The sequence below is a fragment of the Acanthaster planci genome, linkage group LG20 (genome assembly GCF_054643075.1).
Source record: "Acanthaster planci isolate LZ-2023a linkage group LG20, COTS_SCS, whole genome shotgun sequence".
In the NCBI taxonomy this organism is placed as follows: domain Eukaryota; kingdom Metazoa; phylum Echinodermata; class Asteroidea; order Valvatida; family Acanthasteridae; genus Acanthaster; species Acanthaster planci.
In genome coordinates, this window is record NC_141796.1 from 5,985,967 (window position 1) to 5,999,242 (window position 13,276).

The 13,276-nt window shown below is 41.4% G+C and overlaps 1 protein-coding gene across 4 annotated transcripts in view; it reads left to right on the plus strand.

Moving 5' to 3' along the window:
* The window catches only part of LOC110977984 (ecdysone-induced protein 78C-like), a 74,521-nt gene that overhangs the window by 44,694 nt on the left and 16,551 nt on the right, over positions 1 to 13,276 (plus strand). Inside the window, exons 1-2 of one of the 4 annotated variants that reach the window (XM_022232572.2) lie at positions 1,829 to 2,187; positions 12,317 to 12,504. In XM_022232572.2, coding sequence (XP_022088264.2) covers positions 2,157 to 2,187; positions 12,317 to 12,504 — 219 coding nt within the window. In that variant the 5' untranslated portion in view covers positions 1,829 to 2,156. Of the gene's footprint in view, positions 1 to 1,828; positions 2,188 to 12,316; positions 12,505 to 13,276 lie in introns of those variants that run through there. The other 3 variants (XM_022232574.2, XM_022232575.2, XM_022232573.2) reach the window with 3 other exon arrangements.

A 13,276-nucleotide genomic window follows, 5' to 3' on the forward strand; every position in this document is an offset into this window, starting at 1 on the left:
TCAGTTCTTAGCGCTGTTCTCAATATATCGAATATTTGGCCACAATCAAATATTGCAATGCATGTAGATGTTCAATAGATGTTTACCTGTTTGAATATTCAGGGAGAGCTATTTTGATATAATCCACTTTAATTAACCCAAACCGGGCTGCTACCCTCCCCTTAAAAGAAATTCCCTTCCAAGTTCATCTGAACTCTTCAATTAAAAACATAATCTGTGACTATATTTTACTGTACCGCACTACGAGGTGCTACTTTTTGTCTATTGCCAATTTTTTACCCATCGGGGGGTTCATCGTTCCCATCCTTTGAGCAGGTTGAGGCCCATGATCGGCATGTTTTGAATGTTTCTACATGAAGTACTTGTATATTTGGTCAAATACAGTTTCTATTGTCAAATTCTAAATTATTTGAAAATGAAATGCCCTTGTCAGTTCAAATTTGACAGTGTTTGCCACGGAAGGTGTTTTCATTTTATTTTTGCCAAGTAAGATATTCCCTTGATCATTCCTCCCCCCCCCCAAAAAAAATAAATTTCCACAGTTCGTCAAAGTGGCCCCAAATCATGATTTTTTTTTTCAAATTTCCGCTTTTGGCTAAGTCAGCTACTAGGCTGATTGCATTTTCCGTTTTCACGAAGAGACCACATCTGTTGTCTTTCATAGGTAAATTAGTGTTAGAAAAAAGGGCAAAACCATGGGCATAGCTCATTCAACTGTTTTCACAAAGAGACAATGTTGACTCCGGAAATGTATACAAATGTAATAATTTGCACCTGACACACCCTATGGCAAAAACGTGTACTGTGCATGCCGTTTTTACGAAGAGACAAAAGTCACACAAATTTGAGCATTTTCACGATCAGACAAAAGTGTCTGTTTGCAAAATAAACAAATTTAATTGATTTCTGTATATATTATCTTGAGTTGTGTGTCATTTGAGATCCCTTCTTTCAGGAAGTACCTGTAGCATTAGTTTAATCAAAGAAATCCTAAATAATGGAGAAGTTTACAAGCATTGAAAAAGAGACCCAACTTCAAATGGATTTTCTCGAAAACGAGTATTTACTTCTCTGTGGCGAGTCTTTTGTCTCTTCATGAAAACGGTGACAAATTGTATGTTAGTAATTTAGAATTAGTAATAAAGAAGTTTATTTCACTGAAAGTACTTTTTTTTTCAGACTTCTTGAATGCTTGGAAACTTTCGTGCTGCGAAAATAAAAAATAGATTTTATAATAATATTCCCTCTTATCTCTAAAAAGGTTTGCAATAATTGTGATTATGTTGCATTTTAAATCTTTGAGAGTTTAAGAAAGTAGGTGTACAGGACCAAGGGCAAGCAGGTACTTCTGCTTAGTGTCTGACTCGAATGAGCCACTCAGTTTCACGCACCCACACAGAGGCACACACATGTATTGGTCTCTGCATTTAATAGTGGCATGCTGTGGATTTTATTACAAGCAGCCCGGAAACCTTCACCTGGGTGAATGAGAGTTCGTGACTTCTTCTGGCAGCTTTTGTTTTGAACTGTCATGTGTCCAAATAACTCAGGCATCCAAATTTCAGACTGGCCATTATCAGCCCATTTTTTTTTTTATGAGAGTCAAAACCTCTGTAATTTCAAGGTAGTCCCTTGCAAACAATCAGTGGCTCAAGCCAGGCAAAGCCTTGACCCGTTGTTGACCTTTGCCTCCACTCCTACCAGAATCAGCCATTGTGGTTCGTGCTGTTTGCCTAGGCAGTTCATTGACCAATCACGTTGCCTCAATCCCACTACAAAAGAAGAATGAAAAAAGAGAAGGAAAAAAAATGAAGTCTAAAGAATCATGAAAGTAGGTCGCACCGAACTTCCCACCAAAATTTGCATACGTTTAGTTCAGACGATGCATACCGCACTATTCATGCAAACGTAGCCATTATGGGAATTTTTTTCCGGGTACTTTTATCGCGCGGTGTTGGTAGTGGGTGTTAACTCTGAATACCTGTGCATTGTATAGAGAGCCACTGAAACTGTGTGGCTGTGTAGAGCTCTAGTGAATGCCATAGACACGCTTCAAAACCGGGGACCAGGTTAGTTGCTGGAAAGAAGGCGTGGACCAAACTACGTTCCGGTTGAAGCTTAGACCAAAAGGGTTGGGTCAGTTTTAGCCGGATGCAATGGTTCTCACCTTTGCTCTTGAGAGTCCCGGTAAGTTAATGCCCCTTAGCTTTTTTTTTGGTTGGCAGTTCTTTAGTTGTACTCAAATGCGTAACTAAAGGAATGGATGGTTCCCCATCCCTTTCAAATTTGGCACTGCTGTTGAAATGAAATGCTACCTGATTAATTATGCCGTGCTAACCAGCTGTTCATTATTGCTGTAGGAACTGGTCACATTGTCAGTTTCTTACAGTGGCAAATGTGGCACTTGAGGCAAAGTTGTCACTGAGCAATCGCTTTGTGATATCCTGCCCCAAAAGGGCCAAATTCATATTTTTGTTGTTATTTTAATACTGTGCCAGAAATGAGTTCAATTTATCGCATTGTGATTTTGAGCACTGTTAGTTTTCATGCCAAATATGAGTTCAGGGCTAAGGTTTGTCAGGAAAGAATCTCTTTCAAACTCTGGAAAATCCCCGTTTTACCAGTGACCCTAACGCCCTAAGGTGTTTGTAAAATATTAGGGTTTAGATGTTCTTACATATAAAAAAGTTAATATATAGAGAACACAAGGACTGAGTATTATAAGGGTTGCCTTAAGGGGCATGCTGACTATGGGCCCTCCATACCACTGCTGGTTATTTGAGGGATATTTCTTCTTCCTCTAGTTTCGCCTCAGTGACATGTGCAAAGTGTCCTGTCGTTGCATCGTGCGAAGCTTAAACATTGTGGCCATGTTCTATTTAAGGCTGGCTATGGCCAGGAGTAACATGCACATTTATGGATAGCTGTCGCAGTGGCTATTCACTCTGTGCACGCTGCTGCCATAGGCATGCAGAGCCTCAAACTGGCAGCTTGTACAGTTGTGTCGGAATTGTGTCATTACAGCTGTTGGAAATATTGTCCAATGCATGGTACAAGAACGAACCCAACACCTGCAAAATTACTTAAGCAACATACATGGAAATCACTGAACCGGCGATATTTATTGTGAAAAGCTGCCAGATCGAGGCTCTGCATGCCTGTGGCAACAGTGTGCAAAGAGCAAATGCTGTGGCTTTGAATAACACAATATCATTATGTTTACATCCAGCCTGTGTCTTTGTTATTCAGACGGTTTGCATGGTGGCACGCGAGAAATGTGAATGGTATCTCACGCATATTTTTGAACATAACATGCACGTCAAACGTCACACTAATGAAATTGCTGCATCTTAAAACATGCCATAACCGAGCCACATTGGTAGGAAGTGACTATTTGGTTGGAAGCGACGCAATCGCAACACTTGCATTTCGTAGTCCTTCACGAACCAGCAAAGTGTAGTTCCCACCAAAGGAGCCTCTGTTGCAGAAAAATGGCGCCCTCTCTTGGTCCCACTCAGAGCCTATAACATACTGCATATGGTCAGTGATGTATTGGGTGGGGCAAGTTGCCACCCAAAGACACAGTTGCTTTTATTCAGTAATTGAAAGCTCTATCATTTTAGAAATGGTACAATCACTTTTCCTCAGAGGAGGAGGGATGAGGATTCTTTTTCAGGCAAAAAAAAATTGGACAGTCGGTTTTGGAAAAAAAAAATCCATGTTGCCCGTCCCCCAGCCAAGACATGGAAAAGCCACAGGGCGAGGGCCCAATGTAATGGTTTTGCTTTTAAGTGAAGACTTCTTCAGCTTTAAGAGAATCCATGCCAACAAACAGCATGTTTCCAGGCACAGAATTGATTTGCCAGCATCGCAAGCATGGGATGGTTAATCTTATTTGGAGGGGCAGGATTCCATGGTTAGCAGAGCCGTGAAATCGGGCCTCGATGTGATCATCAAGTCAGTGCAGTGATTCTGGCAAGAAGAGGAAGGAGGATGTCACTTTGAGGTTTGGAGTATTATAGCGTGATGAAAAGGGTTGACCAGTGTTGAGATGAAGGGGCTTACTTTGGGAACTGTACAGTGACTCAGCACCACAGACCGATTGGCAGGATTTTGGGGTTGGGACTTTCTCCTTTAAGCCTAAGAATTCCCCACTATAGCCAAACTCCAACGCCAGGGTTTGTTGGAATCTTGGCCCAATTTCACGGCACTGCTAAGCAGTATAAGCGTGGCAAAGGCACGCTTACCTTAAAGGGAAAAAATGTGCTTAACATAGTGGCAAAACGGGATGTCTTTATACATGTGCAACTGTTAGTGCAACCATGACAAGCACTGCCACGAAATAGTGCTTACAGTCTGCAAAATTTTCTGCTGTAGTAAGTGCAACTTTTCTGCTAACTGCTAAGCAGTACCATGAAATTGGGCCCAGTTAAGATGAGTGCTGCACTTATAAACTGGCTGTGTTTTACTCGGAAAGCAGGAAAACCAGGAATAATAAATAAACCCAGTCCAACTGTTTGTGCGCACAGGTAACTTTATGATATTGAGATTTGTAAGAATGAGGAAGGCACAGTAAATAACCCAAGGTAGTTAGGGTTCAGCTTGCCTCCAGTTGACATTTGCTGGCAGTAGGCTCCGAGCTGGACCAAGAGAGGGTGCAATTTTCCCAACAACTGAGGCTCCTTTGGTAGTCCTGTGCATCGCCGGTTCACGAATGACTATGAAACAAACATTGCAGTCATGCCACTACAGACAAAATGAACACTCCCAACCAACATGGCTCTTTTCAACCACTGAGTGGATGGACTTGAACCACATACATCAAAACACATCCTTGACCCAGCCTATCTCATTCACCCTTTTTGGCATTTTAATGCATTTGTGTGGAAGTCCCAAACGGCAAGGTCGCAAAAATAAAATAACCGGAGCTGCACCGGCCAACATCAGAGCATGGTTTCTTAGTCTCAATGCCTCAGGTGCAGGAATTTGTTTCTTTTTATGACGTGTCATTCTGTAAATTTCAGTTCCCATTCTATTTGTGTCCCTGTCACATGTGACATATAATTCTGTAAATTTAGAAGATATTCTCTAATTTCCACGAGTGATTAATACACATTACCTTTTAAACATGTATAAATAGTTCCATGTCAGTTACAATGATAGTTCCATGTCAGTTACAATGATAGTTCCATGTCAGTTACAATGATAGTTCCATGTCAGTTACAATGATAGTTCCATGTCAGTTACAATGATAGTTCCATGTCAGTTACAATGATAGTTCCATGTCAGTTACAATGATAGTTCCATGTCAGTTACAATGATAGTTCCATGTCAGTTACAATGATAATTCCATGTCAGTTACAATGATAGTCCCATGTCAGTTACACAGTCAGATATAAAAGTGACACAGAGTGTCACACTTTTGGACCTCAAATTTATAAAATGAGCCACATATCCAATCTAGGTTTTGTTTGCATGTCCTTGGTTGGAACATACTCAGAAATGTGACACTCGGATTCCAGTCCAATTTATTGTGAGATCTTCAGCGCACCACATTTGTGTACAACCCGTACCAAGAAACGTAGCCAACAGATGGCAGATGAATTCTAGCGGTTCATTGTATGAAGGTACATGTACTTGGGGCAATGGATGCCTGTGCTGAGATGGGCTTGTCGCCAATTTAGCAATCCCTTTTTCCGGGGGTAAATTTGCTAAATGTCTGTTCCCATTTTATGTTCTATTGTGCCAGTTCAGCTGGAGTTTATAGCTCCATGGTTGAACCCCCCCAAAAAATAAAAAAGCAAGAAGTGTGTGCAATTAAGTGACCCAAAGGAAGTTTGTTCACCTTGTAACCAGGCATGTATTATTTCGTTATTGACAAGAAAACTTGTATGGCACCCAGGGGCTCATTGCCATTATCACGGTTTACATATGAAAAAAAATATTTGGCAGTTTTTCCATTGCGAGTTTGGATCCGTTCCAGTAAAGCGTAGTAAAGTGTATGTAAAATATTTATAACGTGCTCTTTAGAGTTCGGACCCTGGTAACGCACACTTGCAGGTACATGTACATGTACTGTACTTGTTCTTGTTTTGATTTCAACTAGAAATGCAGGTACAAAGCTCATGTCAGGAAATCTTATCATTAATTTGGTGGAACTGTTTTGAGAATGGTGTATCCGAGTAAATATTATTCTGCTGCAATAATGGGTATAATGTTTGTAGCAGCTTGCTGACAAGTGACAACTCAAAATACGAGTTGTGCATGTCTTTGTTTCCTCCTGGTACATGATTTTCGGCTGTGTTTTTAAAATCATATTGGAAATAAGAAGTTTACAAACAAGTGTCCTAGGCTTGACCAGCATAACTTCCAAATGGTAATAAAACATGAGTCTGACAAATTTTAGACATTTTGGGAGCCTTGATGATATTGGCAGCAGCCCAGCCTTGGCTTCATACGGATTGCTACAAGTGGGTGCAGGAACAAGATCAGTTGTTGGTCGCTTGTTTGAGCCTTGACACTTTATTGATTTGTGAAGTTTCAGCGGGCAGCTAGTTCTTTCCATGACATCGGAAACATTTTCTGTTTCATGAACACCAAATCAGGTACACCTCAACGATGCACTGTCAACACGAGTCACTTACCCGAGCCAGTCAGTGTTAGCTGTGCGTGAACGTGTGTCATTGGACCCCCATTGTGAGACCCAAACTGGGTCCCTGTGCGACAAGCGCAGACTCATTTGGGAAGGTTCCAGACAGCAGTGTAAAGAGAAAAGGAAACAAGAGCGGAAAACACCAGATTTGTCAACAGATCCCCCCTCCTTGCGCCTTTTTTTTCCTGTGCTATATTTGTCCCGTCGGGTCCAGTAGCCACTGTACTTGCCAAACACAAATCCTCACGTTTGGTTCCTTTCCAAGTGTTTAGATAGTTGTTCATAGTGCACTAGAGTTTACTAACATTGACACCCCCTAAAAAAGACTGATAGAAATTAAAAATCCAATTTTCTGAGATTACAGAGGAATTCACATGTAGATTTCATGCTGTCTCAAAACCATGAAAGTCCATCCATCACTCATTGGAACATTAACTTTTACTTCCCAAAACATCAAAGTTATTGGTTTTTACTGTGTTATGGTTGAATACTTTTTAAAGTTATTTTCAGCCAAGAAAAGAAATAAAGTGTACATGTACTGGTATGTGGTACACTGTGAGTGCCCCTCAAGTTTAACATGAAATTACATGTACCTGAAAACATTAATATTTATAAGGAAAGAGGTCACTTAGGGATAGTCAGCCCCTAACAACAGTCAAGGCCCAGCTACCATTGCCCAGAGTTGTCCTGCTGAATCAACCAATCAAAGGCGAGCATGCTTTGAGTCTTCCTAAGTTTGGAATGGCAAGCCGGGGTTTTTTTTGGGGGGGGGGAATGGGGCTCTTTAGGGAGACTGATTATTGTAGGGACTCAAGGCAGGAAACTAGTTGTGACACGGGGAAAATGCTCGGCTGAAGGACTGCATTACATCGGTAATCGGTTTGTCGGGACATGCTGACATGTTTGGCCCAGTATGCCCAGTACCCAAGGGGGTGATGTCGTTTTGCACATGTCATCCCACAGTTGCCAAAAACACTTGGAACTTCTTTGACCAGTCACCAGTCATACAAAGCCAAGGCTATTTGGGCTTTGTCCAGTCAGGTTTTGGCCTTTTCACTGTGTGAATATTCATCAGAGTTTGTGTGTACACGGAGATGTACATGTACTCTGAATATAATCACAGCCTGTCAGTAGTCAGACAGTGTAAATATTCATGAGTTGCTTGCATCTAGTCACATGCAAGCACTGGCATACATACTTGGTATCCATGCATTGTAAATACATATTCAAGAGGAATGCTTAAGCTATTAGGTACCACTGCCAGTATGGATGAGAGACAGTGTCCATTCTTTCAGAATTTTGTTGGTCAAGCATCAATTGTATGAGAAATAAACAATTATTAATCTGAAAACTTTATGACTAATTTGTCAGAAGGACTAATTGAATTAATGACTAACAGATGTTGTATGAGATTGCTGAAGTCACCAGTAATGAATTCGTGAGAAGTTCAATGGCCAGTGAAAGTGGCCGAATATCTTTCTTGTCATGCTGTTGTGCTAGTAGCTGAAATTTTTGATGAGCAGACAAAAGTGGAGGAAAAACAGAAACTTAAGCAATGTTAAACAGGTGTTCTCCCCTCAAACTCATGATAAAGGAAAAACAGGGAGTCATGTGCAATGGAAACTACAGTACCACATCAGTTACTTGATGCGATGGTTGTGTATTAACCACATCCTGCCAGGGGCATTTATAAATATTGATTCTGCTGGGCCGGAGTATTTTTCATTTTCTTCTATTTTCAAAATTCTTTGAAAAGGCATATCTTCATTTACTGGGCACTTACACCCACACAAAGGACTGTCTGGTTTCTACTCTAACAGACAACATCTATTGATGCCGGAATATTTCAGCCAGGCCTGCCGCCTCATAAAAAGAGCCCAGATTCTGCGGTTTTACGTAATTTTCTTTTGTTCCCAAAACTGGCCAGATTAGCGTGCAGCAGTACTGTTTGGCTCATTGCTGCGGTGATGGAGCGCTTTTGCCTCCGGTGGTGGAGCGCTTTTGTCTCCGATGGTCATCTGCTCGTACGGAATGCCCCAAACAGCGGTATACTGTTTCAAAAAAATGCTGGACTATCTCCGCTATTGACAGTGAAAAAAATGTTGGTAATTCCCAGCAGCCTGGTCTTTTGTTACGAGTACAGTCTTTTGTTACAAGGCCCAGTTCCCTTTGTCCGATTTCGGGCACCCCAGCTGTGCACATAAAGAATATGTGTCCGAAACCGGGCTTCCCGGCAGCAAGTGGTTAAGGTCCTCCACATGTTTTACCTTGAAACCTTTTTGCTGTGGATGTCACACACTGAGATAAGAATGTACCAGAGCTCACTTTTGTACCTGTTTTGTGGTTATCGATTGCTCTGAACAATCACAAGAAATCCTGTAACCTCACTGACCTGTGGAGTTTGAGTTTTTCCCCACAGTGAGCTTTTGTTTCCCCAGAGTTAACTGCAACTAGCCCAATAATTCCAATATTAGAATTGCCCAGGTTTTAGTGACAGATACTCTCTGGAACCTAACAGGCTTTTAACTTTACGTTTAATTACTTTCTTGCAGAAAGTTACCTACATAGTGCATACCCTGTTACATCTGTATTGCATAATGGACCATGTGCCAATCCAACAAGTACTCAGAGTATCCTGTCTGTATAAATTACATGTATAGCTCTATCTCCAGCCCCCCCAACAAACGTTCGTCTCTCTCTTGTAGCTTTGCGATGTTAACGACAGCTTAATCGTGCCTCATGATGAGAAGTGATGGCTTGTGGCCAGTTATGCACAGCCCTTCAATTATTTTCGTCCATTCCATCAAACATTCAGCTTCAAGGATGGCCGTCCCCGCGGACCAGTCATTGGATGTGATGCGCACCTTCCTGCGAAGGTTGCTTCATCGCGGAAAATGCACAGTACATCTAAATTATTCAAGACTGCTGCAAGGATACCTTAGATTCCCCATCCCCTTTTGAATTCAATTTTCTCCTTGTGGACTGTTAGGTGATTACGTTAGCATTTCCTTTGAATCCTGAAACCAAGGTTTCCACAGGATTGTAATTGTTGTGGCAAGGTTTTGGGGCCTCCCAAAAATTAATCAGAAATAGTTCCATCCATTGACATGGTATGAATTGAGTAAAGAATTCCTGGATAAATTTAATTGAATTCAGGTATTTCAGATATGGGCGTTTCACTATGGCAACACTATTCAGACTTAAATGTGACTGTGTGGAAGAAACGTGTTCATGCAGAGTTGCATTGTTCATTGCATCTGCCAGTATTGTTGAGGTCAACAATCACAGAATGGATCCAGTACTCCAAATTTTGTCATGGTGAGACGGGTACCCTCATATTTTTCTCAAGTAAAAGTAAATATGCTGTTTTCAGGTACACGTACAGGCAGTTACCCTTCTGAATGCAAGGGTTGGGCAAGTTAAGGGCAAAATTCTGCCGTCGAGCTTAGCAAACAGCAGAGTTTTGTGAGAAAAGAAAATCCTGCTCCGCCCAGGCTTCAGTTAATGTGCATGTTTGCAAGCTGTATTGATGTGCAGGTACACGAATGTGGACACTGCACCACAGCGGAGGCATTGCAGATTTCTGCAGCTGTGTTTGCATTGAAACACTTTCAGCTGGCCAGCAACTCTATCTTTGATTGTCTTGGACTTCAATTTTCTCATGTGCATGCCCTCTGTCAGGTTTCGCAGCTTTGTGTTTACCATGGTGCAATAGAATAGATCTTATTCGTAATGGTCATCTTCGAGGTAATAAATCTTTGTTACCACCGGACAGGCCCGGGAAAACATTGATTTGAATGAGAAATATATATATAAAGATTGATGTGTATAAAGATTGCCAGTACCAATATAGTCAGTTTGATTGCCTATTATAGAGGCTTTTCAGGGTAGCCATCTTGCAGGGCAGTTCTTTTGTTCCACAGGGAACTTTCCTTTGTGCACACCCTGTGGAACAAAACATTGACCTGCAAGATGGCATTCATGCAAATCCTCTACACCCTGTCAACAGAGCACTCTTTAAATCAGCATCACAGCTCAAATTCCTGAAAAAAGCCATGCTTTTTATATTAAATACACTTCACTTTAACCTTTTTCAGTGATGATATAAAATGTGTTTATTTGGTTGTTATTTGATTTCGAGATGTACATGTAATGCATGAGAAGCCACTTCAGTGTACCAAAACAGGGATGTCAGAATAGGAAATTGAAGCATACAAATGGATGAGAGTAGGTGGCAGCGAGTCTCAGTTCTAATTGTCAGGCGTACTCATCGCTTCCAAAGCTTTGGGGTTGTAGTATGTTCTCTGGTGCAGCCTTGGAATATCCTGTCATGTGTATCTGTGACTAGGGTCTCTGCAACACTTGGTGAACATGTATCCTTTGATTTTTATTTTTTTTTAGTATTTAGGAAGAATTGGGTCAGTCAGTGGCATATATGTGACCCGTCATGACAAAATGAGAGTAAAGTCACATCCCGCTTTTTCCTTTGTTAGAGTTCTAAGTCATATTGAAGCCACGGTCAGTTAATGGTTTTATATTTGGAAAGAGTAACCCATCTCCTATGTATTTCATAGGATCATATATTTTAAAATGTCTTTTTCTCAGCAATTTCGACGATATAGTTATTCGTGCTTGGTCAGAAATGTTGAAATAACGTCGGGAACAAAGACGTAAGAATAATGTCACATTGTCACTGTGTACTTTTACTCTGTGTTCCATGTACATACCAAGGGAAAGCTCTCTTTCTGCTGAGTTGCATACCAATATTTCAATAGTTGAAAATTCCGAGTTTCAGCCCATTTTGTGGCGACAGGTCACATTTAAGCATTAGTTGGAAGGGGGTGGAAATTTTATCTGAAAACAATTCAATTTTATTTCAGCCATTAAAGTATTTTCTCCCAGGAAGATAGTTATACCATTTGTGAAGTGTTGGCACTCTCAATTCATGAAACAAAGTAGATATACCTCTCTTGTATACCACTTTAGCCAGCACAAAATTTGAAAGAGCCCGTCAAATCCATCACTTGCCTACTCGTTTTCAAAACCCTATTAAAGATTTTTCATTCCCGTCAGTTTATTATTTGACAGATTATTTAATTCCCAGTGTAATCTGGGAAAGCAATATTCCCTCTGAGACTCTGGTGCCCGGAAAGGAGCACAGTCTTCCACAGAAGCAATTAGCCGAAGAGCGGACGGTGGTCGTGCCAGTTGCATTACAGAAACACTGGCCGTCAAGACAGCAGGGATTGTTAATTTGAAAATTATGACAGTGGCTCGTGCCAGATGATGAAAATAATAAACCAGTACCCATATTTTCCAATTTGGAGACAGAAAAATTTCTATGGACTGGCACCGAAGAAGGCATTCTAGACTTACGTCTACTTGATTGTGTCATTGTCTTCCGCACAGATGACCCCATCCCCATTTTTGTCCTAGGTGTTGGCACTCACATCTACTTTTCAGCAACCTTGGGTCCACATTTATGCATTTGTACATGTATATGCAAATGAGTTACTGTCATGCTTATGAATAATGCAAGGTGCAAATTGGAAGGCGGTCCAGTGTAACCACACATGGGGATGTTAAGTAATTGCCCCAATTGTAATTTCCCAAATTGTGGTTCCAAAGTTCACGAATTTGTTCCCTTTTTTCTAAATTGTGCAGAGAACGAGCACCAGAATGGGACGATAAGCTCCCTGGCCACCAGCAGTGAGGTGCTACAGAAGCCAGTCTCCACACAGCCCACGCAGTCCCCAATGCAGCCGCCCCTCCAGCAGAGCTCCTGCTGCCTGGTGTGCGGGGACAAGTCCTCAGGGTTCCACTATGGCGTGCTGGCCTGTGAGGGCTGCAAGGTAAAGGCTTTAGGAGCCTTTATGTGCTAACCCACCTTATATACCTAGTGTGGACTTGTGAACAGAAGATGTCCACACAATGCAGGAAGGGAAGACGTTCTGTGGACTTAGCTATGTTCACAGGAAGTTTCCCCTTTTTCTGACAAAGAAGATCAGAGGCATTTGGGGGTTAAGGTTCTCTGTTGGAAATGGAAGTAGAACAGTCAAGGAAACATTTTACGAACATCCGTCTGAAAATGGTGTTCCGGGTTCGACTTCAAGAAAAATGAGTATTTTCACCGAGTTTTGGTAACTGCACAAAAAAAACCCCGGAATGTCCACATTAGGTACCATAAACCTGGGTGTGATGTAGTGTGTGCAGCGTTCAATGTTTAGCTACTTGATGCTAGAGGATGCGTCAACACGATCTGGCCATCTGTATACATAGGCACAGCTTACCTGTACCTCCCAGCAAACTAATCACCCACTTGTTTTGTACACACACAAAATGTGATAAGTTTGTGGTGGGTTTGTGTGTTGCACTCAGCTGCTGTGCACAGATTATTGGGGTAGCAAAAGATATGAGGTTGAACCGAGAAATATTATGCTGATACTGTTCAGATGACTCTTGCAAACCAATATTTGTATCTCTTGGCTGTATATCAAAAGCTGGCCTCTCCGTCTTGCCTTTCTCACAAATTAAAATTTTCACCCCTAATAATACCGTCGGTGTGCGGTTAAAGGAGAACAGTCTTAATCTAGTTTAGTTAGAATGCCAAAAGAAATGTGTTAC